This window comes from Miscanthus floridulus, chromosome 11 (genome assembly GCF_019320115.1).
Source record: "Miscanthus floridulus cultivar M001 chromosome 11, ASM1932011v1, whole genome shotgun sequence".
NCBI lineage: Eukaryota > Viridiplantae > Streptophyta > Magnoliopsida > Poales > Poaceae > Miscanthus > Miscanthus floridulus.
In genome coordinates, this window is record NC_089590.1 from 62,908,925 (window position 1) to 62,934,415 (window position 25,491).

The 25,491-nt window shown below is 47.9% G+C and overlaps 1 protein-coding gene and 1 pseudogene across 2 annotated transcripts; one reads left to right on the forward strand and one right to left on the reverse strand.

Moving 5' to 3' along the window:
- Positions 1-1,986: 1,986 nt before the first annotated feature.
- On the forward strand, positions 1,987-21,304 carry LOC136490971 (probable sphingolipid transporter spinster homolog 2). 2 transcript variants are annotated; one of them, XM_066487183.1, is made up of 16 exons: positions 1,988-2,803; positions 4,181-4,309; positions 4,579-4,680; positions 14,982-15,086; positions 15,183-15,258; positions 16,347-16,421; positions 16,925-17,027; positions 17,176-17,241; positions 17,781-17,859; positions 18,253-18,350; positions 18,443-18,519; positions 18,663-18,776; positions 19,694-19,813; positions 20,023-20,151; positions 20,432-20,510; positions 20,882-21,302. In XM_066487183.1, the coding sequence occupies exons 1-16, from the start codon at positions 2,466-2,468 to the stop codon at positions 20,992-20,994; spliced, it is 1,803 nt and encodes a 600-aa protein (XP_066343280.1). In that variant the 5' UTR covers positions 1,988-2,465; the 3' UTR covers positions 20,995-21,302. The 2 variants fall into 2 exon arrangements, with proteins under 2 accessions (XP_066343281.1, XP_066343280.1); XM_066487184.1 differs by lacking the exon at positions 16,347-16,421 and having other exon boundaries at positions 1,987-2,803; positions 20,882-21,304.
- Positions 12,987-13,671, reverse strand: LOC136490806 (uncharacterized; annotated as a pseudogene).
- Positions 21,305-25,491: the final 4,187 nt, after the last annotated feature.

Sequence of the window (25,491 nt, forward strand, 5' to 3'; positions counted from 1 at the left end):
CAAACCAGTTAAATCAGCCAGCAGTAAATAATCCACGATCCAGCCCAGCCAGCCAAACAGGTTGTATGCTGATCGGAGCCGCTTGGAGAAGATGGAGCCGACAAACAAGCTTCACCATTCCAACCTCCGTCCTTGTGCATCTCGTTCCGAAATGCCCTTTCGTGCGAGTGGGCGGCAGCGGCCATGGACCCAGCCACGCTCCCAATTAGTTCAGCTTATAAGCCGTATTTTTTTAGCCAATGAATAGTATTTTTCTCTCATAATAAATCAGTAAATAATATTTTTAGTCATAACTTATCAGTCAAACGAACATGACACATGGTCTATTCGTGTCGACGGTATTACTGTGGTTGTTGTGTACAGTACGCATTTTTTTTTTACAAAAAAAAAAACTTGAGAACGTTGGTGGGTTGGCGGAGCAATCGCTCGAATTATTCGAATTTGGAAGACAAGGAGAGAGGGACGGTTGTTACTGTTGACAGCACGAGACATGAGGAAGATCCCGATTGATGCCTTGAGGGATGATTGGGAATAATTGTAGGCCAGGGGGCCAAGGCACGGGCATGGCCTCAGCCAAGGAGCTAAACAACCTCGCCGAACAGCTAATCTCCCTCCCCTGTCGTTGGTCCAAGGTCGCAGGTAACAATAAATAAATAATAAAAAAAGAAAGAAAAAGCAAGGATGTTGCCGCAAGCAGCGTGTCCCCTCCTGAAACTTTTGCGAAGCAGGCGGCCAGGCCCACACACCGCGCTAAATGCTTCCAAAACACAAGTTCAAGGCGGGCAGTAAAAGCCAGTAAAACACAGAAGATGACAGTCCAATTCACAATCATTGCACCAGGTGCGGAACACTGCTACCACTCGATCGCGATGCAACGGTGTCACACAGCCTGTCACATTTACTCGTATATACGGCCTGTTCCCCGGCTGCCCGGGGCTGGTTTTTTCTTTAAAGAAAAAAACATTGTTGGCTGGTTGAATAAGTCTGACTAAAACCAATAAACGAACACGATGATAGAATAAAATCTATGATCTTTAAAAAGCGAGGATTGTTCATATTTCCTAGTAGCTTTTTTTTTTGAAATTCAATAATGAAATTCTTAAGTTCCAAAGGATCCTATCTTGGAGTAGGATTTATTCTACTGCATAGTTAGGGCCTTTTTGGCACGGTTTATGCCGGCTTCGGCTTTATCTATTTTGCGCAAATCGAGGCACGATAGCGTGAAGCCGTTTTGTAAGCCAGAGTTAAAATAAACTAGAAGCCGGGAAAAGCCAGTTTTTCTGGCTTCACTGGCTTTGGCTTCACCGGTGAAGCCGTTTTGGATGAGCCGTGTCAAATGGGCTTTACTATTATATTACTATATATACATGTTTTTTGAAAATAAGTCCTTGTTTAGTTCCACCCCAACTTCCAAAAAGTTGCTACAGTACCTGTCACATCGAATGTTTGCGGCCCGTGCATGAAGCATTAAATGTAGACGAAAAGAAAAACTAATTGCATAGTTTGGTGGGAAATTGCGAGACGAACGTTTTGAGCCTAATTAGTCTATGTTTGAACACTATTTGCCAAATAAAAATGAACGTGCTACAGTAGCCCCAAAATCCAAATTCCTGGAACTAAACAAGGGCTAAAATATGGCCTTGTTTAGATTGCAAGTTTTTTCACTCTCTCTCCATCACATCAAATTTTTGGACACATGCATAGAGTATTAAATGTAGATAAAAAAAATAACTAATTACACAGTTTAATTGTAAATTACGAGACAAATCTTTTAAGCCTAGTTAGGTCATGATTGGACAATAATTATCAAATACAAACAAAAATGCTACAGTGTCAAAATACTGATTCCTAGCCTCCATCTAAACCGGGCCTAAAACGTGCATTCTCATAGAATCAAAGATCAGCCGTTGTTTGCAACAACTTCGGCTACCAATCGCGCATTAGAAAGCGTCCAAGTAGTAGCTACCGGGGGGCAGATAAGCGGGCTGTCCATGAGCCTGGTCCACGCGCCGCGTGCTCCGCACGTCCACTAGCGCCTGTCTCCCTGGTACCACGCCGCCGGAGGCCGGAGGGCAGCGTGCGAAACTGCGAAGCCAAGCTCGGGAGAGAGAGAGAGGAAGGAATCTCCTACCAGCCGGCAGCCAACACCCAGCATCCGTGCTCCCGTAGCCCGCCTTCGTCCCCTTCCCCAGCTCCACGGCCGCGTCGTCCCCTTCCCCTCCCGGCCGAAACCACAGCGGCCTCTTCTTCCCCATATCATATGCACCGAATATTCAGCTCAGCTGCCCGCCGCTGATCCGCTATAAAAACGAAGCAAACCAAAAACAAACCCTCTCCCCGCGCGACGCAACGCATTATCCGTTCCGTTTGGACCCGTGAGATATTTCGCTGGGATCCTAACCGTGCACGAGACGAATCCCGTGCGGTAACCGATACCCCCAAGTCAAAATCCAGCCCATATTTTTATGGGCGGATCACCCGTCGCCGCAGTCCAGGACGCGAGCGACGACGCCGACGCCTGGGTCGTGGTGCTAGTCGCAGGCTCCCCCGTCGACTCCGCCTCCGATTCCCTCCCTCCTCCTCCCGTTGCGGCGACTCCGGCGGCGGAGGCCAAGCAGGAGCCGGTGCCGGTGCTGGGGCCGGAGGAGCCTAAGCAGGAGGCGGAGGCAGCAGCAGCAGCAGCAGGTGTGCAGGCCATGGCGGTCACCGTAGTGCGGGACGTCGAGACGGGCCTGGACGCGAGCACCAGCGACCGGGACGGTGACGGAGCCGGGGACAAGCCTTCCTGGTTCACACCCAAGAGGTAACCCAACCCGTAGCGGAGCTCGATTGAGTACCATCGTCGTAGACTCGGCTGTGGTAGGCTTGATCTGTTTCTGTTGCATCTGGTTTGAGGAGCTTTGGCGGCGGTGTTGACCTCGGGTTTGAGCGATTTGGTTGCTTGCTTGTTGTGAGGAATTTTGCTTCTCTGGAGCTCTAATTGGTCGTACTGGGATTTAGTTTGCTTGGTCTGAGAAACTTGGGATCTACTGAGCTCCAATTCGATGTGTTGTGCTAGAGATAGCTCTCATGCGAGCTGTTGGGGTGCTTAGCAGCTGCTCGGGATTATGTTTCTAACTTTTGAGCTTCTGGCGATGTCCAAGTTGCGGTGGGATCTGAGCAGGCCGGCGGAGATATCAGTTTATAGTAGTTCAAAAAATTGGAGCAACAAATCATTGGGTGCGGTGTGTAACGATGTTTCATTAGTTAATTCGGAACTTGCTTGTCGCTCTGGTTGTTCCATTCGTGACTTGGAGTTTTCGAATTTCTACGTTTCTCCTCGTTTGCTTGCTTTCGTGGTATGAATATGCGTTTTCAATTCAGTGTTGGCTCGATGCACTTTGTTTTATTAGGCAACAGCTGGCAACCCTTTTCAGCGAGATAGCCAGATAGGTTAAATTTAGCTGTACCTTCTATTGCCTGTATATTCTGCTGAGGCAGGGCGAGCTTTGGATCCCAATATTATTATCGAGATGGAAGCTGGAGAGCTGTTTATTTGGTTGTCCACCTGTCCTCCGGTCATATGAGCATCTGATATGAAAATGTGGTTCTGCTGTATGGTCACTGCCTCTCATTTGATTCTTTAGTAATTATAAGTAAATCATATGCCCAGGATGCCGCAGAATTTTATTCAATTTTCAAGCTCAATCTTATCTCAATTTAGAGGGAAGGTGGTTGACATGACTTATTGCCACAATCAACTGTTATCTACTCCCTCCGTCCCCCAAAAAAGTGATGTTCTGCGATTTAAAATTTGTCCCACAAAAAATGATGTTCTGAGTTTTAGACACGTTGTTGGCCCACAGATCCGGCACCAAATCACCAATTAAGATGCACTGGTGTTTGTTGCCTGCCTCGAATATCTGCATGCTTACATGCAGCGCGTCTTAGTTAGGAAGTAAACCACGCGACATCCCTTCTTTTAAGGGAATTATGTGTGACATACTAAGGGTATTAGGGACATTTCTCTTCTCCACTAATCTGTCTGAAAAATCCCAAAACATCACTTTTTCTGGGACGGAGGGAGTAGTCTTTAGTACAAATTCTTCTTTATGTAGATTGTATTAGCACGGTTTACTTCAGCATATATGTATCTTCAAATTATATTTGTACTAAGTTGATTATTATTCTACACATGCAGATTACTTGTCATGTTCTGCATTATCAACATGCTGAACTATGTTGATCGAGGAGCAATAGCAAGTAATGGGGTCAATGGTACCCGCAAAAGTTGTTCTGGTGGCACATGCACCTCAGGCTCAGGAATTCAGTAAGTTCTACAAGAATTCTTTTCTCAAACTGTAGGATTTTATACGATATAAGTGATTTTGATATATACTTGTTTATGAAATAAAATGAGTGCCAGGATCACCAGAAAGTTATTTATGCAATTGTCTTCTGATGAAACGATTCCCCTCCTATCCTGTCATTTTTTTATATTCCTTAAGCCACCACCTGTCTACTGCCTTAAGATGCAATATGTTAGCATTACCTCTTTCCATTTACTTAGTATCTGTCTTACCATGCCTGCCTCTACAGAGGGGACTTCGATCTTAATAATCTTGAAGATGGTTCGTTGTCCTCAGCATTTATGGTTGGACTGTTGGTGTCTTCACTGATATTTGCATCCCTTGTAAAAAGGTTAGCTCTCTCTTTATTATTCTATTTAAATATAATAACATTCCTGAATGCTAAATTCAGTCTGCAGCTTTGGTAGCATTACATGCACAACACACTGCTACTACTTAAATGAATCAACAAGTACAAAAACTAAATTTTATTAGCTACTCAAACTCAACGCTAAACCTGTCATCATTTTTCTCTCTTTCATCTGCAGTTTCTTTTGTTTTATTGTTGGGTTTGTGTGTATACAATTGAAATTTGGGTCTACGATGTATTTAATGGCAATGGATCATTTCAGTACGTAGTATCTCCCTCAAGTTTGAAGAGAACAATTAGGGCGACCATTCTCTATGGTTCACATGCTGGCAGAAAATTTCATGATTACAATTTAGATTAAATGTAACATCTCTGCATTTAGCTATGTACTGCAATGTGCATGTGCAGTTGTCGATATGTTTAGGAATCTAATCTATGCCTAGTTCTTTTAACTCAAACCAGACACCATAATTCACCGTGTTTGGTTTGAGGGCAAGGTTGGGTTGGATATGGCCATCCAACTTTTTAGGAATATGGACATCCAAGTCTTTTGTTTGGTAGGGTGGATGGGACAAGCCAAGTTTTTGTACGGTTGGAGGGACGAGGGTGGATGATATGATAATACTCCCTCCGTCCTAGAATATAAGGCGTAACCACCTCTGGTTCAAAGACCAAGGAACGTATTTAATTCTCTATCTCAAAACACTAGTACTACTTGCTAGAATTGTGTGGATTCATCATTGGGCTAACCCTAGAAGGGTAGCAATGTATATTAGTCATACATGGGCCTCATGGGCCTAATACACTCATACTCTCATACTCCAACACCCCCCCGCAGTCTGAACTACCGTCGCAGCGGAGTTACAGACTGGACATGAAAAGACGCACACACACGAGCCCCCCCACAGACGCAACTAGCCACCAATGATGTTGAGGCTGGAGCGAAACTCGGTGAAGGTCGATGACGGGAGGCCCTTGGTGAAGATGTCGGCAAACTGGGAGGTGGTCGGGACGTGGAGGACCCGAACATCGCCGATGGCAACCCGATCACGGACAAAGTGTAGGTCGATCTCCACATGCTTGGTCCGTTGGTGCTGCACGGGGTTGGTGGAGAGGTACACCGCACTGACGTTGTCGCAGTAGACCAGCGTGCTCCGGGAGAGAGGGCTGTGGAGCTCGGCAAGGAGCTGTCGGAGCCAGGAGGCCTCAGCCACGTCGTTAGCGACAGCTCGGTACTCCGCCTCGGCACTGGATCGGGAGACCACCGGCTGGCGCTTGGACGACCAGGACACCAGGTTGCCGCCCAGAAAGACAGCGTAGCCGGAGGTAGAGCGCCGAGTGTCCGGACACCCGGCCCAGTCGGCGTCAGTGTAGACGACGAGCTCGGTGGAGGAAGACCGCTGAAGGAGTAAGCCGTAGTCGACAGTGCCGCGGAGGTAACGGAGGAGGCGCTTGAGCGCAGTGAGGTGAGGCTCTCGGGGATCATGCATGTGAAGGCATATCTGCTGCACTGCATAGGTGATGTCTGGCCTGGTGAAGGTGAGGTACTGAAGGGCACCTGCAAGACTCCGGTAAGCAGTGGGGTCTGCCACGGTGGTGCCCACGGCCTCTGACAGCTTGCCCTGTGTGTCAACTGGAGTAGAGCAGGGCTTGCAGTTAGTCATCCCAGCACGCTCCAGGATATCAAGAGTGTACTGCCGCTGGTGAAGGAGAAGGCCGGTGGGGCGAGGCTCAACAGTGACCCCGAGGAAGTGGTGGAGCACACCAAGATCCTTCATAGCAAACTCCTGCTGAAGAGAGGCGATGACACGGCTGAGTAAGGACGGGCTGGAGGCTGTGAGGACAATATCATCAACGTAGAGCAGCAGATAGGCAGTCTCAGCTCCATGGTGATAGATAAACAGGGACGTATCCGACTTGGCCTCCACAAACCCCAGTGTCAGCAAGAAAGCAGCAAACCGAGAGTACCACGCCCGGGGGGCCTGCTTGAGGCCGTAGAGAGACTTGTTGAGCCGGCAGACCATGTCCGGACGAGAAGAGTCAACAAACCCCGCTGGCTGGCTGCAGTAGACTGTCTCGGTGAGAGTCCCGTGGAGAAAAGCATTCTTGACGTCCAGCTGATGCACAGGCCAAGAGCGACTGAGAGCCAGGGAGAGCACTGTGTGTACAGTGGCCGGCTTCACCACGGGGCTGAAAGTCTCATCATAATCGACTCCAGGGCGCTGAGTGAAACCCCGAAGAACCCAGCGAGCCTTGTACCTCTCAAGGGTACCATCAGCCCGCCGCTTGTGTCCAGATCCACTTGCCGGTGACGACGTTGGATCCGGGTGGACGGGGCACCAGATCCCATGTCTGGTTGACGAGGAGAGCCGCGTACTCCTCTTCCATCGCGCGGCGCCAATGAGGGTCCGACAAGGCGTCGCGAACGGAAGAGGGTACAGGAGAGATCTGCGGGTCGTCGGGCATCGTCGCGAGAGCCCGGGGCCGCAGGGTACCAGCCGCGTGACGCGTCACCATAGGGTGAACATGCCGCGGGTGTCGGTGAAGGAGTTGCGGGTGGTACACCGGCGACGCGACACGGGCAGCCTGAGGCGGCGGCGGCGGTGTAGGGGTCGCCGGCGGAGAAGTAGCCACCGGTGGTGTAGGCGTCACCAGTGGAGAGGTGGACCCCGGTGGTGCCGGAGGCAGCGTTGCCGCCGGCACACGGCGCTGGTAGACGTGCACCGGCTGGGCGAAACGCGTAGGAGGTGCGACAGGCGGCGTCCCCGGACCCGCTGCGGACGGAGGGGCAGGGGCAGCTCCAGAGGGCGACGCCTCCGGACCCGGGCAGGGCGCAGGGCCAGGGGCGTCACTGGTGGGCGGCGAGCGGGGGCACGGGCCCGGCGAGGGGCACGGGGAAGCAGTACCTGCAGGAGACAGCGGTAAAAGCGGCTGGACCACCGTGTCAGTGGGAAACAGAGAGAAGGGGTCAGGATCGGGGGTGGGAGATGGTGTGGTGGTGGTGGAGAAGGGGAAGACAGACTCATCAAACACCACGTGGCGAGAGATGAGGACCCGACGGGAGGTGAGGTCAAAGCACCGGTACCCCTTGTGATCCGGGGAGTACCCAAGGAAGACACACAGAGCGGAACGGGGAGCCAGCTTGTGGGGAGCGGTGGCAGTGGTGTTAGGGTAACACGCACACCCGAAGACACGAAGGTGGTCATACCGAGGAGGGGTACCGAAGAGAGCGTGGTGTGGTGTGGGAGCCGGGCAGGCAGCGGAAGGAAGGCGGTTAAGGAGATAGGTGGAGGTGTGCAGACTCTCGGCCCAGAAGCGAGCAGGAAGCGACGCCTGGAGTAGAAGGGTGCGCATGGTGTCGTTCGTGGTGCGAATCATGCGCTCGGCCTTGCCGTTCTAGGAGGAGGTATACGGGCAAGACATGCGCAACTGGACACCGTGAGAGAGGAAGAAGGCACGGGAGGTGCCGTTATCGAACTCACGGCCATTGTCACACTGGACGGCCTTGATGGTAAGGCCGAACTGAGTAGACACCCAGGCGAAAAAGTGGAGAAGAGTGGTGAAGGTATCCGACTTTGCACGCAAGGGGAAAGTCCACGAATAATGCGAGAAATCGTCAACCACCACAAGATAGTATTTATACCCAGAAATGCTGATGACAGGAGATGTCCATAGGTCGCAGTGTACAAGATCAAACACATGCGTAGCATGTGAAGAAGAACAAAAAGGGAGACGAACATGACGGCCCAGCTGGCACGCATGACACAAGTGCTCATCGTGAGCCCGAGTACAACCAATGTCGGAACTGCGACTAAGCTGCGTCAGAGCATCACGTCCAGGATGGCCGAGGCGACGGTGCCAAGTGGTGGAAGAAGGAGTGGCGGCGAAGGCAGCTGACAAAGTAGACGGCGACGAAGAGGAAGCAGACGTCGGAAACCGAAGGGTGTAAAGGGGTCCCGTGCTGTCACATCGGAGAAGAGGACGCCGGGAAGCCAAATCCTTTACAGTAAGACCAAAAGAGTCAAATTCAACAGAACAGGAATTGTCAGCTGTAAAACGACGAATAGAAAGAAGGTTGTGAACCATAGAGGGTGCAACAAGAATGTCAGGAAGAAGAAAGGAACCATGAGTGCCGGCGGCACCCATGGACGTAACTGGAATACACGAACCATTCGCGACCATGATGGACGAAGGATGAGAGGAAGGAGGGTGAATAGAGGAGAGTATACCAGGGTCTGGAGTAGTGTGGTAAGTGGCACCCGAGTCGGCAATCCAGTCGGTACCGGCAGGCGGTGTCAGGGCCATGGTGCTGAAGGATCTGGCCAAGGCCGCCGGGTTCCAACCGACAGGCCCGGGCAAGGTGTCGGGAGGTGGCACCCACGAAGATGCTCCGGGAGGTGTAGCCCACGCAGACGGGGAGTGAAACCCCGGAGGAGCTCCAGTGAGCAAGGCCACTGGTGGGCGAGGCTCTCCGCCTGGAGCCGGGAAGGGCCACATGGAGATGCGCCCCAACCACGGGTTGTGGAAAGAGGGCCAGGCTGCACCCCGTGGAGTCGCGGGCGACTGGTGGCTCCCTGGAGGCACCGGTGTGTGGTGGCCCCCGCGGCCCCCACGCCCCCCTCCGCGGCGACGGCGGCCGCCACGGCCCCCCCCACCCCCGCCCGGCCCGGGGGGAGGAGAACCAAGAAGCGACGACGGCGGTGGAGCGAACGAACGCGCCGGAGGAGTAGCGGCCAGGGCAGTCGAGGAAGACGAGGACCCTAGCGCGGAGGTGGACCCTGGCTGGACGCCCTGAGTGAGCTCCTCCATGACAAGGTCGTCACGGACCTGCAGGAAGGAGGGAAAGGGCCTCTGCCGGGTGATCCACGTCCGGAGGTGGGCGTAGCGGTCACTGAGCCCGCGGAGGACATTGAGGACCAGAATGCGGTCCTCCACGGGCCAGCCAAGGTCGCCGAGGGAGTCCGCCATGTTCTTCATGCGCCGGCAGAAGTCGCCAATGGAGAGGTCACCCTGGACGAAGGTGCGGAAGCTCGCATCGAGACGCAGGGCCCGGGCTTCGGCATTGCCCAGAAACTGGCCCTCGAGCGCAAGCCAGGCCCGGCGAGCGTCAGCAGAGTTGCGGACGAGGTCGTGGAGGTCCAGGGAGATCGTCCCGAGGATCCAGGAGAGGACGACGCTGTCAAGGCGCGCAGCCACGATGGGGTCTGGACCGCGACCGAGGCGTCGACTAGGACGTGGTCGTCGAGGGCGTAGCGGCGGAGGGTGAGGAGAACCAGGTCCCTCTAGCGGGCGTAAGAGGGCGACTCAGGCTCGAGGACGACCGGGACGAGGAGTCGGATGTTCTGGACACCCCCGGCCTGGTAGTGGAGCTGAGCCACGTGCGGGTCGGCCGGGTCGTGCCAGATGACTGTGGTGCGAGACGCGCGGTGACCCGTCGAGCCTGAGGAGGTGGCCGCGGTGTCGTAGGATGTAGGGAGGACGAGGAGCTGCTCCGCCTCAGCGATCTGGCGGGCCAGGGCATCAGCCGGTCGCGCTCGCGCTCCAAAGCGAGGGCGGCCGCCCGCACCTGGGCCTGGCTGTCCGCAGCAGCAGCCTGTGCAGCCACGAGAGCGGCGGCGAGAGCGGAGTTGGCCCCTGCCATATGGAGAGGGGCAGGGGGCGGCAGAGGAGGGGGAGCGGGGAAGAAGAAAGGCTCCAGGGTCTCCCCCGCGCCCCCAGCGGCAGCGGCGTGGCTGCCTGCGCCCGCGCCCGCCCCTGCAGCAGCGGCGGCGGCGGCAGTGGGCAGGTTGCCCGAGCCCGCGCCCGCGGCGGCGGGGCCGCCTGCGCCCGCGCCCGCACCCGTAGCGGCGGGGCCGCCTGCGCCCGCGCCCGCAGCGGCGGCTGGGCCACCCACGCCCGCGCCCGCGCTCACGCCTGCAGCGACAGCGGCGGCGGCCGGGCCATCCGCGTCCGCGGCAAGGAGGCCGGCGCCCGCGCGCTGGGCCCACGACGGGTAGGGAAGGGAGGGGAAAACGTGGAAGTAGGTTGGGGAGGGAGGGGGAGGGCGGCCAGCCATGGCGGCGGCAAGAGGCCGGCCGGCGGCGCCTGGCGGCTGGTTGGGGAAGGGGAGGGAGGAAAACCTAGTCTGATACCATGCTAGAATTGTGTGGATTCATCATTGGGCTAACCCTAGAAGGGTAGCAATGTATATTAGTCATATATGGGCCTCATGGGCCTAATACACTCATACTCTCATACTCCAACACTACTACGGTACTGCATCGGAGTACACGTATCTAGACATAGCACGCCTTATTATGGGACTCGAATAAAAAGTAGTTACGTCTTATATATTAGGACGGAGTAGTTAACATTACAATTTACGAAGCTTACAAATACTTATTATTTTTTCTTGCCGTGATAATTATTAATTAAGAATAAAACATGCTAATTATCAATAGACACATCATTGTCCACTATTCAATGCACTAATACTCCCTCTAGCCACATATAAGTGTTTCTTTGGGGCCTTTTGAAGTCATCTTTTCCAAACATCACTTGTTCGTGAAGGATTAACTTCAGCCAACCTCAAACATGACTTGTTTGTGACTGAAAGGAGTGCCTATCAATATGATCTCACAGTAATAAATACGAATCAGTAATACATCATACTCCCTTCGTTCCAAATTATGTCGTTTTGGCTTTTCTTGATACATAGCTTTTGCTATGCACCTAGATATAGGTTATGTCTAGATACATAGTTTTTACTATGCATCTAGAAAAGCTAAAACGACTTATAATTTGGAACGGAGGGAGTACGAATTATCACTAGTGATCAATATTAGACATGGAGGATGGCCTCATCTAGGAAAAAAAAATATAGATCACTTCATTCAGCATCATTGAGGAATATCCCTATAAGTTGGAACTGATAGCCCTTTCCATCTGTCCTTGAACCAAACACCACGAAAAAGTGGATGGCCAGCTCCCATCCACAACCAAGTACCTAGTGTCTTGGTGCTCCCTCCATCCCAAAAAGAATGTCATTCTAACTTTGTCCTCAGTCAAACCATTTTAAGTTTGACCAAGTTATTAAAGAAATTTATGACACAAAATCTGTATCATTTGATTCCTCGTGAAATATATTTTCATAGTATATCTATTTGGTGCCATAAATGTTAATAATCTTCTCTATAAAATAGCCAAACTTAAGTTAGTGTTTGACTTAGGACAAAGCTAGAATGACACTCTTTTTGGGACGTAGGGAATATGTTTTAATTAACAACTCTCCCAGGATGGTGATCAACATATTTGGAGATTTGATGCCTCTGGAACATACTCCGCTAAGTCTACCTACCGAGCTTTCTTCTATGGTTCGATGACATTTGAGCCTTGGCGACGTTTATGGAAGTCATGGGCCCCTGGAAAATGTAAATTTTTTATTTGGCTCGCCATCAGAAACCGATGTTGGACAGCTGATCGGCTTGCTCGCCGAGGATTGTTACATCTGGAGAGATGTCCATTATGCGACCAAGAGGAGGAGACTATTCATCATCTGCTCACTAATTGTGTGTTCTCACGTCAAATATGGTTCATCATCCTTTCTCCAATGGAGATGGATGAAGCAGTACCACAACAGAACGAACATAGCTTTGTTGATTGGTGGGCCAAGTGCATTCATAGAGTCAAGAAGGAGTACAAGAGAGGGGTTAATTCGCTAATCATTCTGACATTTTGGCTGATATGGAAGCATCGCAATTCTTGTGTCTTTGATGGAGCTACTCCATCCGTTAACGAGGTCTTGAGACAGTTTAGAGATGAGTACAAACTGTGGTGCTTGGCTGGAGCTAAGAAGCTCCAACACTTCGGTTAGATGGGGTAGGGACATCTGGTTAGGTGCTTGGTTGTCGGTCGTCAGATGTCTCATAGGTGATAATGTTGTAAGTGTCCCAACCTTCTCATGTATGGTACCGGCATGAGTTGGTAATGTACTCGGGCCTTTATTTTCTCTCTATAATACAATGATACGCAGCTCTCCTGCGTATTCGAGGAAAAAAAAACAATGCCAATTTACTCTGAAGTCATTGGTCAACAAAAAGTAAAGGGAATATTGTGTTCTTGCCCCTACTTTGATGTCCAATTGTGATTTTATCCTCGTTTTTGTCATCGTTGTGATTTTACCCCTGCTTTGTAACTACTAAGGCTCAGTTTACCCTTATTTTTAACTCTGTTAGTTGTATCTAAAATAAAAAAAAATAAAAAAACAACAAAACCCTTCACAGTAAGACCAAAGGACAACAGTACCCCTTATCCACTCGTACCCTCCCCAATCCCCCATCCTCTACCGTATCCTCTCTATCTCTCTCATTCTCCTCACGAGTGGCATGGCGCGCCGCCGCAGCTGGAGTGCCTGGCCTAGGTGAGCTTGTTGAGGAGCGCGGTGGCCATGGTGGAGAGCTGGTCGAACTCGCGGTTGGCGGCGGCCATCCGTGCCTTAGCCGTCACGGAGCCCGCGAGCGCGGCGTTGCACCCGATCCCGGCCTGGCCCGTGAGCGGCAGCAGCGCGCGCGGCGCCCCAGGCGCGCGCCGCCGCGTAGCCGCGCATGAGCCGCAGCGCGGGAACCGACGCGGCGCCGCACAGGATGCCGCACGCCTCCAGCGCGTCCTCGCCGTCGCCGTCGCGCTGCGCCATCCCCGCCGCGGCGTCACGCACCGAGGCCCCGCTCGCGGCCGCCAGGTCCGCCGCCATCAGTAGGTGGCCGTGCCGGTCCGCGGAGGCGGCGCCCGGCACGGACCCCAGCCGCGACGCGCAGAAGGCCACGTCCACGAAGTCGCGGATCGCGTCGCACGAGTCGGCCACCGTGTCCGCCGCCACCGCCGCGCCGCTGGAGAAGCTGGAGAAGCACAGCGCGGCGGCGCCCACGGCGAGGAGCGTGGCGGTGGTCCTCCTGCTCATGGCTTGCTCGTTGGTGGGCGTTTGCTGTGCGACCTGCAAGCGTGGTTTGTGAGGTGGGTGTTTATCAATGCACGCACAGTGAGGTTAGGGGGTAGGGGTGCGGCTGGGCGGCGTGGGCGTGGGGTGCGGCTGGGCGGCTCCTTGCGCCGTGCGACGAGGGCACGGGCGTGGTCCCGAGCGGCCAGGCCCTGTTCGTCGGGTGGGCAGGCGCCCGGGCATCGGGCGGCCAGGGCCCAACGGCTGAGCGTGGGGTGCGGCTGGGCGGCGACGAGGGCACGGGCGAGGCCCCGAGCGGTCAGGCCCCGTTCGTCGGGCGGCCAGGCGCCCCGGCGTCGGGCGGCCAGTGCCCAGCGCGGTCGTGGCGGCCAGGAACAGAAGCGAGCAGGCATCGTGGTGTAGTTAGCGAGGTAGTTAGCGAGAACAGGGGTAAAATCACAATATATTCAGATAAGTAGAGGCAATTTCGCATGGGCAAACTTGTCCTTACTGAGCCCATTTGACACCATTACCTGATGTTCACGGAATAGGGGTAAACTTAAGCTTCGTTTTCAAAAAACAGGGGTAAAATCACAACGATGACAAAAGCAGGGGTAAAATCACAACTAGACGTCAAAGTAGGGATAAGAACGCAATAGCCCCAAAAGTAAATGGCCAAAAAGAAACTGTCGTTTTGTGGTTTCACCACTGTGTTATCTCTACAACAACAACAACAACAACAACAACAACAACAGAGCCTTTAAGTCCCAAACACCCACTGTGTTATCTCTGCTGTAATTATATTCTTAGCTCTTTTTAGAGGCCTCAATAGAGTTCTCTAAAGTGACAACATGGTACTTGAAACTGGATGATGAAACACACTTACCAGTTACCAGTGGAACTCTAGAGCTGCTTTATATAGTTATATTATGAAAAATCAAGCACATTGCTTGAAGCAGCAGTTATTACCAATAAGAACATTTAAATACATACCACTCCTGCCCCAAAATGTAGGTCATTTTAGTTTTTTTTTCCTAACTCAAATTTCTCTTTGACAAAGCTTAAAAAAAAAATCTACAATGCCAAATAAATGCATTATCAAGACACATATAGTGGTGGGTTTAATGAAACTAATTTAACGCTGTAGATGTTGGTGTGTTTTTCTATGAACTTGGTCAAAACAAAACGACCTACATTTTGGAAGGGAGTGAGTACAGATTTAAAAATATAGTAAACCAGTAACAAGTATGTATTGCAATGGAGGCCGAATGCTGTAATGTGTTTCATGCTCCCTCCCCTCACTCCCCTATCCCCAACCTTTTGGAGTGCTGTTAGTTTTTCCCTTGTGACCAGTTATTTCCCTTCTCTGCAGATATAATCCTTTCAGGCTTATTGGTGTTGGCTTGTTAGTGTGGACTATCGCAACAGCTGGTTGTGGGGTATCATTTGATTTCTGGTCAATTACTATATGCCGCATGTAAGTGCTTTATCATTTCTATCAAGTATCTGTTAAGAAAGATTCATTGCCACTCTTCTAATCACATGGTCATTTATTCAAAACTTTGATACTCAGGTTTGTGGGTGTCGGCGAAGCTTCATTTATAAGTCTCGCAGCTCCATTCATTGATGACAATGCACCAGTAGCTCAGGTTCTGTTGTTGCACTATTGCCCTTGAGATTTCTTTACTGTAACACATATCCAATTTATTTTTTAGCACGTAGGAGAGCTGCATATCATTATATCAAGAAGAATAAGAGGGGGATTAAAGCCCGTACGGTTCCAAATAAGAGGGAGATTACATACTCCTATCAGAAAATAAAACATGAAAAAACGACCCGGATCGATCATTAGACTCCACAGTGGTGGGGGTGAGGAGATACAAGACACACCGCAAGCCCTGGCCAAACTCCAGAACCTCAACTCAAAGCTAGAGACACAACACCAGTCAGATAGGAGGAAACATAGTTGAAAACACACTGATTGCGGTGAGTCCGGATTGCCAATGCTCCTAGGATGATGATCGGATTTAAGCCTTTACGGACCTGGCCATCAACTCTTTCGTTGACAGAAGCATACCAATGTAAAGGAGGTGGCATCTGGCTGTGGAGACAAGGATTATAAACCAACCTTCCGCAGGAGACAAAGCCACACTTGCCGGGTAAAAACGCAAGTGATGAGCAGGTTTAGCATTTCGTCAGTCTAATCACATAATGGGCACCTTTCGGGATGAGGGAGACCACGTCAGGCAAGGTGATCTGTAGTCCAGTATCTGTTGTGTGCCACCAACCACATACAGAACCTGCACTTACCAGGCGCCCAGGTCTTCCGAATTCTTTCCCAAAGCCTGAAAGTGACTGCACCTTGAAACATACCTTTATAGGCAGAACACATGTCCAAAATAAATAATTGCCTGTGTGTCTATCTGCAGGGAGTTTAATCCCACACTGGATAGTGAAATTGTGTAACTTTAGGTTTGCCTTTTTGTATGATTCAAGAACAAATGTCCAGGGGGTCTGGTACCTATGGATAGGCTTGTCCAAAGTTGGGTTCGGGCCATGTAGGATATATATATGGATCTACGGGGCACGACATTTACACCATAACACCAAGCTGTGCATAAGCTTAATTCAAACAATTCTTTCATCAAGCTATGCTATAATTTTTTGCTAATGGTTACTGTTATTTATAGTTCGTCATGTCTTTTATCAGCCAATGACTTCTACTTATTGTTACCAGAAAACAGCATGGCTTGGTATGTTCTACATGTGTATACCAACTGGGATAGCATTAGGCTATGTTTATGGCGGACTGGTGAGTCTTATCATAAACTCTGTTTTTCTTGTTAGGAAGGGCAGGCCTGGTGCAGTGGTGAGAGCTGTCTCACTGAGTCACCAGGTCGTGGGTTCGAAGCAGCCTCTCCGCAGATTTTGCGGGGGGAAGGCTTGCCTCGGTTTTTCCCTTCCCCAGACCCCACTCATGTGGGAGCCTCCGGCACTGGGTCTGCCCTTAGTTTGAGTAACAAGTGTTTTTAGAATTATTTTATGAAGTACCTGATCATCGCAATCTTATCTCTGGCGTCTCTGCCCACTACATACCCCATCAAATTTCTATTCTTTTCCTTTCCATGGCTTCTTTGTTTCTGACAGTGGAAATGGATACTGAATTACTGATTTTGGGAGTCAAATGATACTATAAATTATCTTTTCTTTATGATCATTAAAAGAATGGAACTCATTCTTTATTATTGAGCTTATTTTTGCAAAACTATACTGTCAGTTTGCATGATCAAGCTAAAAAAAAAATGTTCTCATCAGGTTGGAAAATATCTGAACTGGCGTGCTGCTTTCTGGGGAGAGTCAATATTGATGGTTCCTTTTGTTATTCTTGGTTTTGTAATAAAGCCACTAAACCTCAAAGGTATTGCTTTCTCTTCTGTGCATTTCTTATTTCATAAGCAAACAATACCAGTATGCACTAAAAATTACAGCTTGGTATTTATCATCCTGTGATGCATGATTTTCTTCACCTTTTGTGCCTCTTTGGGGGCTGCTGTTTTCTTTACCAGGATTTGCTCACGACACAAGAAAAGAATATGGCCAGATGCTTAATCCTGAGGTTCAAGATCAGATAAGTATGTGCCTTTACTGGACAACTAACGGTTCTTGAATGCAATTTATTTTTTTGATAGAGCAATAGAAACAGTACTCTAGATCAGAGCCCTTTGTTCTTTATGCTGATTGCTGAAGTTTCTTTGGATTTTCTCATCTTCTCGTGCTTCTGTCCATCTTTGTTAAATAAACAATTCAGAGTTGCAGAGAAGTAATTCTATGATGAGTTGAACTAGGTTGGCATTCATAAGCATCTCAAATATTTTCATAACATAAATAATTGAAGAATAAGACTGGTGTTTTACTAAGGACGTTGTCTTATTTAAATTTCCCTTGTATTTAAAATTCAAAATGGTAGCTGTATTTCTAGGGAAGAATTATCAACCAAGTTATATATATGTTTCCTTGGTGACCTTTTCAATACGGCTAGAGCCTGTTTGCTAAGGCCTAGTTTTATTATGCAACATGGTTCATGATAAGTAGAAGCTGCCTCCTCTTGAGTTATGGCTAATTCAGTAATTCTCCCTTATTTTTTCCTGTCTATTTGATTTCTTCTTTCCAGATAATAATAATGGGACAAAGCATGTTTTGCCTGATGGAATCGAGGATCTTTCAGGAAGGGTTCCACAAAAGCTCTCCTTGTAAGAACCTTTTCTGCAATTGTTGAAATATTGGGTTGTTTCATATGTATTGCCTTTGTACAATGTACTCCCTCCATTCCAAATTATAAGACGTTTTGGCTTTTCTATATACATAGACTTTGCTATGCACTTAGACGTACATTATGTCTAGATACATAGTTAAAGCAATGTATATCTAGAAAAGCTAAAATGTCTTATAATTTGGAACGGAGGGAGTATATTTAAAATGATGATTTATCTCAGTTGTACATGTGTATAAAAATAATTGTCTTAGCTATTTAAAGTGATTACAAGTAACCAACTTGCTGGTTTACTGCTGTTATATGTATAAAGGTCTTTTCTGGACCTTTTAATGATATATAAAGGCTCAGTACTCCTATTTTGATCCTCCAGGTCCAGTTTTTGCCATGGTCTCATGACTGAAATTGGTCGCTTCAGCAAAGATATGAAAGAACTACTACAAGAGAAGGTTTTTGTCATTGTTGTCTTAGGTTAGATTGTCCTCTTGTTGTCTTATGCGTTCCATTGTTTTGGTACCTCTGCTTATGGTTTTGGAGTTTACTTTATACCTACGTTATTTCAGGTTATATCTCCTACAACTTTGTCATCGGTGCTTATTCCTACTGGGGCCCAAAGGCAGGTCAAGAGATCTACAATATGGTAAATGCCGTGCCTTTAACTCACATTGGCAATGTCTTAGCATATATGTTCATTATTATAATGCTGTATTTCATATAATTAATCACAACTCAGTACATTCTTTGTTCACTGGGTAACTTTTCACGTTGAATTTTGAACATCAGGGGAGTGCAGATCTTATGTTTGGTGGAATTACTATAGTGTGTGGAATTGTTGGAACACTAGCAGGAGGTTTCATCCTTGACAAGATAGGGTCTACTATTCCTAACGCCTTCAAGGTAATAAAATACTATATATTTCAATATGTTCATTAATGACACAGTTTTGTCTTTGACATTTGTCCATTCAAAATGCATCTTTGTTTTGTTTTTAACTTATGAAGTAGGCTGCAAGCTGACTTTCTCCGCAGCCTTAATTTATGCTTTGAAGTTGCTTTTGCATGAGTCCGGTAGACTGCTGACCTCAAATGTCTGTGCATTTACCATTTTTGTATATGACATACAATAATCAGTTCATGCATTTACCATTTGAACATTTACTAAGGGTAGGGCATATACTCCCTCCATTCCAAATTATAAGTCGCTTTGACTTTTTTGGTTCATCCATTTTGCTATGTATCTAGACATATTATTATATCTAGATGCATAGCAAAATGGATGTACCAAAAAAGTCAAAGCGACTTATAATTTGGAACGGAGGAAGTAGTAATCAATTCTATGTACTTTTACTATTGTAAATTCACTTAGGGCTTGTTTGGATGTGCATGTATTTACCTCAACCCACATGTGTTGAAGTGGATTGGAATGGATTTAAACTAAGTTCCACTCCAATCCACTTCAATACATGTGGTTTGAGGTAGATACATGCACATCCAAACAAGGCCTTAGGGTAAGTGCTTGCCAATTTGTCTTCATTCTTGTTCCTATTTGGTTTCTTAGTGATTACAGTAACATTATGTATGCAGGGCCAAATTCCTGTTTCTAAACCAGACAGTGATATTTAACATGGGCGCACTAGTATCTAGGAGTACTAACTACTGAGCACTATATATGAATCATTGACCCCCCAAAATGCGTATGAATCATTAGTTTTGGGCAATAGAGCTTAACTAAGTCATTTTGTGTACCACTTTCAATCATTGACCCCCAAAATGTGTTATGTTTATTTCCATGGATTCATGAGACTTTTCTTGCAGCTTCTTTCTGGCGCAACATTTGTAGGGGCAATATTCTGCTTTGGTGCTTTTTGTTTCAAGAGCCTTTATGGGTTCATACCCTCCTTTGCAGTTGGGGAGCTTTCAGTTTTCGCGACTCAGGTAATTGCTTTGTTAATATCAGTATTTACCTGAATGGTAATTTTTGCACGTGTATTGGTGCAACAAGCAAACAATTGCTAATATGTTGCAAACTCGTTTCTGCATTAATTTACTTTTCACGCTGTTGAACAGATAAGCATTTTTTCAGTGTATTTAAATACATGCACCTAGTTAACTTCTGCATATGCTTATTTTTTTTTGACTTGCAGGCACCTGTAAATTTTGTATGCCTTCACGCCGTGAAGCCACGTTTGCGGCCATTGGCAATGGCTGTATCCACTGTTTCAATCCATATATTTGGCGATGTGCCTTCTTCACCTCTTGTTGGGCTTCTTCAGGTGCTTCTTCGTTGTTATTGTTGATGGTGCATTCTAGTTAGCAAACTGACTTATCCGCAACTTGCCATTTTCCTTCTACACGATTAAATATAGGTCCATCATGAATATGAGATTGGCCTTGTGTAGTACAATTACTTGTTGAAATTTCGGTCTATCAGATTCTGTGCGAAACATGATAGGCTTTATGGTCTCACTGGAACACACTTAAAACTTGCATGGATGTTCTTAATATGCTTTTGTTTTGTTTTTTCCCTGAAAGATACTTTTGAACCTTATGCAGGACAAAATCAATAACTGGAGGGCCACAGCTCTTATATTGACATCCATCCTTTTCGCTGCAGTTGTGTTCTGGTTCATTGGTAAGTTTCATAGTATAATAGGCTACAGTGTCACAATTATAGGTTCTCTTTTTTTCTTTCAGACTTTCCCATGCTGATGAAAAGCCTTCACCAAGCATTATCCCACTTTAGGAGCATTTTGATGTTACGACCACTTGCTACTTAGCATCAATTCACCCAAAAAATAATTGCATGCTTACGATCAACAATGTATGCTTTGAATATTTCCTATTCTACCAAGTATACTATGTAATTTCCATGAATCAACTAAAATTCCCCACCTAAAGCCCCCGTCGTCGTCCACAATGCTTAGTAGTCAGTACTAGTACCTGTTGTATAGATTTGCATTTTATGATAATTCAACAACAGTTGAGATGATCTTGTCTTTGCAGGCATATTTGTCCCCAGCGTCGATCGTTTCAATGAAGAGAGCGAGCATGGCCTTGAGAGATCCAATCTCAGGCCACTGCTTGATGAAAACGACGGGCCACGGACGTCTGACTAAAATCTGCGCAAGTCACAACCTTTTTATTTCTTGGAAGGGCAGTCTTAGTCCGTAGTATTTCCCTTGTGCCAGCAACATGTAAAATGTAAATCTGCATGCCCGTTGGCTGTACCTGTACATATATGAGGTCTGTTTGCTTTGCGTTATTTTTTTTATTTATATTTTTTTGTACAGGCAACAGAGAGAGTGCTAGATTTTTTTTTTTTTTTTTTTTTTTACAAATGTAAAACATTTTCGGATTGTATCATGACATAACTTAATGGCTAGAATTTTACTCCCTCTGTTCGGAAAAGAATACAATTCTAGCATAGTAGTACTAAGTTAAGCATCCTAAGTTTGACTAATTACATATAAAAAACTATTAAATAGTTATGATATCAAATAAGTTTCATTGGATATATTTTGATCAATATATACTTATTTGACGTCATAAGCATTAATATTTTAAACTATATATTTAGTCGAACTTTGGACATTTTAACTAAAATTGTATTAGAATTATATATTTTTTTCCTGGAAAAGGCAGTACGAAGCTTTGCCTTGGAACTACACTCTGCCCGTTTCACTGCTGGAACATCGCCCCGGAGATTCAAGCGGCGGTGGTGGGGGACGTCGAGGGCGTGCAGGCTGGGCGCCATTACATGGCCCTCCTCGACGCGATGGACGGCCGCTTCGAGGACGCGCTCGGCACCCTTGGGCGCCTCGCCGAGAAACGCCCTTACCTCCTCGGGCCGCGCCTCGCAGCTGCAGCGGTCTGCGACCTGCTTGGACGACCCGACCAGGGCGATCGCTGGCTCACCGGGATTACCGTCGACCAGCACCCGCTCGGCGGGGCAACGGACGCCGTCGCGGGGTCCCAGGGCGCGGTGGCATCCGCTGCCCTCATGTTCATCTATGAGAGCTGTGGGGCACTGCCTTTGACGGGGGAATTTTTTTTTAATTTTAACACCTTTTGTAAATTAATTTTAAATCTAACATTGTTTTTTTTTCTTCAAAACTAACACTTTTTGGCCGCGCCAATTGCCATGGCGCGGTGAAAAGCCTGTGCCGCGCCATGCATGGTGGCGCGGCGGGTGGCTAACGTGACGACGACCGAAAATGCTGACCGGTGACGTGGCAGGGCCTGCCGCGCCACCGATCTTGGCGCGGCAGTGCCGTGTCCTGATCCGTGGCGCGGCAGAGCCGAATAAAAGCCCCGCGGCCAGTCCCGCCTGCCCGCGCCTGGCCGCCGCGCCCGCCGCCCACCCGGCCCTCCGTTGCCACCTCCCTCCCTTCCCTTCCATTCCCCGGTCGCCTCCCTCCCTCCTCGTCCTCGTTCAAGGTAATGACGCACTTTTTATTTTCGTTTGAATGGTGGATAGGAATATTACGAATGGAAGTTAAGGTTAGGAGAAAAATTATGTTTGAGAACTATGGGCTACGGTTTGGAGGAAGATATTAGTTTGATTTTGTTAATGTTAAGGTTAATTATTTAGTTAGAAGTATGTTTACCATGTATATTTTTATTGCTATAAGTGTTGGTTATATTATTTTAGTTGCAATGCAAATGATTATATTTTACATTAATTTGCGTTGTTTTGACTGATGTTTAATTTGAACCGTTTTATTAGATGGAAGACATGTTTCGGGAGCAGTTGTGGCGAAAACGAGGTCGTCCTAGAGAATTGTACCCCGACGAGTCTAGCAAAGATGCCCCGTCCCTTCTGAACTCCCTGTCCCTAACTGTGACTGTGGTCGTCCGGCCAACGTGTTTCAATCGAGACATCCGGATACAGCGGCTCGTTGCTTCTACACATGCAGTCATTTTAATGTAAGTAATTATTTTTGCATGTTTTTTCTTCATTTATATTACTAGGTTACTAATATTTTATCGGAATTTTGTTGTGTAGGCCCATGAGAGATGTTTTTCTTTCAGTGGATCGACGGTGCATACAAGTTTGACCCCAGGTACCTTCTTTTCGATGATTGGTGGAGAGGGCGACATCCACGAGAGCACTTCGAGCGGTGGGTTCCACCTCCCCCTAACCCCCTCCAATGACGGCTAAGGAGAAGCACTTAGCCGCAGTTAGACGACTCGAGGAATCTCCTCTGTACGATTGCGGAGATCGAGCTGTGATAAACCTTGAGAATACGTTGGAGTTTGTGTGTCCAAACAAGCATGAAGTAAGTGCAAAGTGTATGCGTTGAAATATTGAGCTATATGTGTTCATGTACTAATGTCACCTTATTTAGGTGTATTCAATGACGAAGTGTCGTTTCAAGGAGTAGTTGTATGGTCCTAAGAACCAATGGCAAGAAGAACCTCCAAAGGCAAAGCAAAAGAAGAAAGAAATGTTAATTTACAAAGCACCTCCAGTCAAGTGCAAATGTGGTGTTAAATCCAACTACGGTCTAGTCCATTCGGAGCTTGGAATAGACCATTATTACGGCCATATGGTTGACTATGATAAGGTTGGTTATTTTTGTGGTAACCATAAAATCGTATTTTGTTTCTTTTGCTAAGACATATATGATATAATTTTTCGTTTGAACAGAGCACTAGGAAATACAGGTGGGAATGTTATGATGGTCAAGCTAAGTTCTTGAATAAACTAAAGGGAAAGCAAGTAATTGCACAGAAGAGGGGATATGAATCTGACTACGTCAATCTATTCGTTAAACATCATAAAGACAAGATGTGTGAGTTTGCTAGACAGCGCGGTATTTATAACCCGATCGATGTTGGGCTTGACAAATGGGGATTGGAGAGACGGATGACGTTAGAGGAGGAGAGGGCAAGGAAGAAGGCAAGGGAGGAGACAAGAGTACAGATGCAGGTCTTGAACGAGCATATTGTTGCATTATGTGCCAGTGAGTGCTTGAAAGCCTTTTTTTGTTGCCTGATTTTAAATGTAATATAATCGCGTTGCTAACTGATTGCATTTTATACATGAATGGATTAGATGCAGCGAGGAACATGCTGTAGAGGTGGCTCGTGCATGGTACGAGGAAAAGAAGTTAGATGAGCACAGAAAGCGAGCTGGTCGCACCGTTGAATCACTGATTATGTTGGCTGATGAGGGGGACGAGGATGAGGATGACACTGCTGGACTCAGCGAGCTCATCGCTCTAGCAGAGGCGGGCTTGCAGGCGGAGAAGGCTGATGACAACACTGGTAGACTGAGCGAGCTCATCGCTCTAGCAGAGGCGGGCTTGCAAGCGGAGGAGGCTGAGGATGACACTGGCAGACTGAGCGAGCTCATTGCTCTAGCAGAGGCGGGCTTGTAGGCGGAGGAGGATGACGACGCGTTCTTCACTCAGGCCACAGAGGCCACAGATGAAGCGAAGGCCGCTTACAACAGGCGACACGGAGGTCAGAGCAATGCAGGTGAGCCTAGCCACATGAACGAGAAGGAAGAGAACACGTTCTTGTTTCAGGCCGCAGATGAAGCAGATGCCGTTTACTACAGGCGAAAGGCAGATCAGGGCAATGCAGGTGAGCCTAGCCACAGCAACAGGGTTGTGATTGAGGATTGGTACTCGGACGACGAGTTGCTTACTCAGTATATTTCTGACTGAGGGTTTTTTATTGTGTCGTCTGTTAGTTCCATGCTTTATTAATGATTAATGTAGCTATGTACTAGAAATTCCATTGTGTTGTCTTATATTCTATCTGAACTATTGATGTATTTGTATCCATGTATCATGTACTCGGATTACCCATGGTCGATCTTAAGTGATCCCATCCATTTGTATCATACGTTGAGAATTTCTAAAATGAACATAATCAAGTGAAATTATCTCGAATACGGTGCCATAGCCCACTGGTTCTGCCGCGCCATAGTCCACGGTGCGGCAGTGACGCGCCATAGCCCACGGCGCGGCAGTGACGCGGACAGAAACCGACTAGCCTCAGTTGAGCTGCTGTCGGTGCTGTAAACAACTATAAGTGCTGCCGCGACCGTGCGCAAGTTGAAACGAATATGAAGCAAATAAATGGACAACAAGTTGCCACATAACATTTTCATTGGTTCATGGGTCTGCAAGTTTCGGACAACAATATTCGTTCAACATAAGTTCGACGTAACGAACTAAGTCCTAGGAATGTAAGGATCCCTCGAACACCTCTCGAAAACCTCGTCGTCCGGTGGAAGAAGGGGGTCGTCGTACTCCACCTCAAGAAGGGGTACATCTGGACGATGTGGGAGGGGCCATCCTGTTATAAATTGATAAACAAATGGTTAGAGAAATCAAATTAACAATATTCAAATTAACATTATATAGCATTGTAAAATTTGAACTACTTGTTATGCAATACGAACACAATATGAAAGCACCTGCTGCCCTCGTCTTCTATGCCTGCTAGCCTTGTGACCAGATTCTTTGCAAACGGAGCAAAGATTTCTACTACGGGTCCCATTGAAGTCTCCCCCGTCGTACATGTCTTTGTTGTACCCTCTCATAGCATCCATGTCCCCCTTGAGTCGCTTCTTCCTCCTCCTTCTCTTTCTGTTCGAA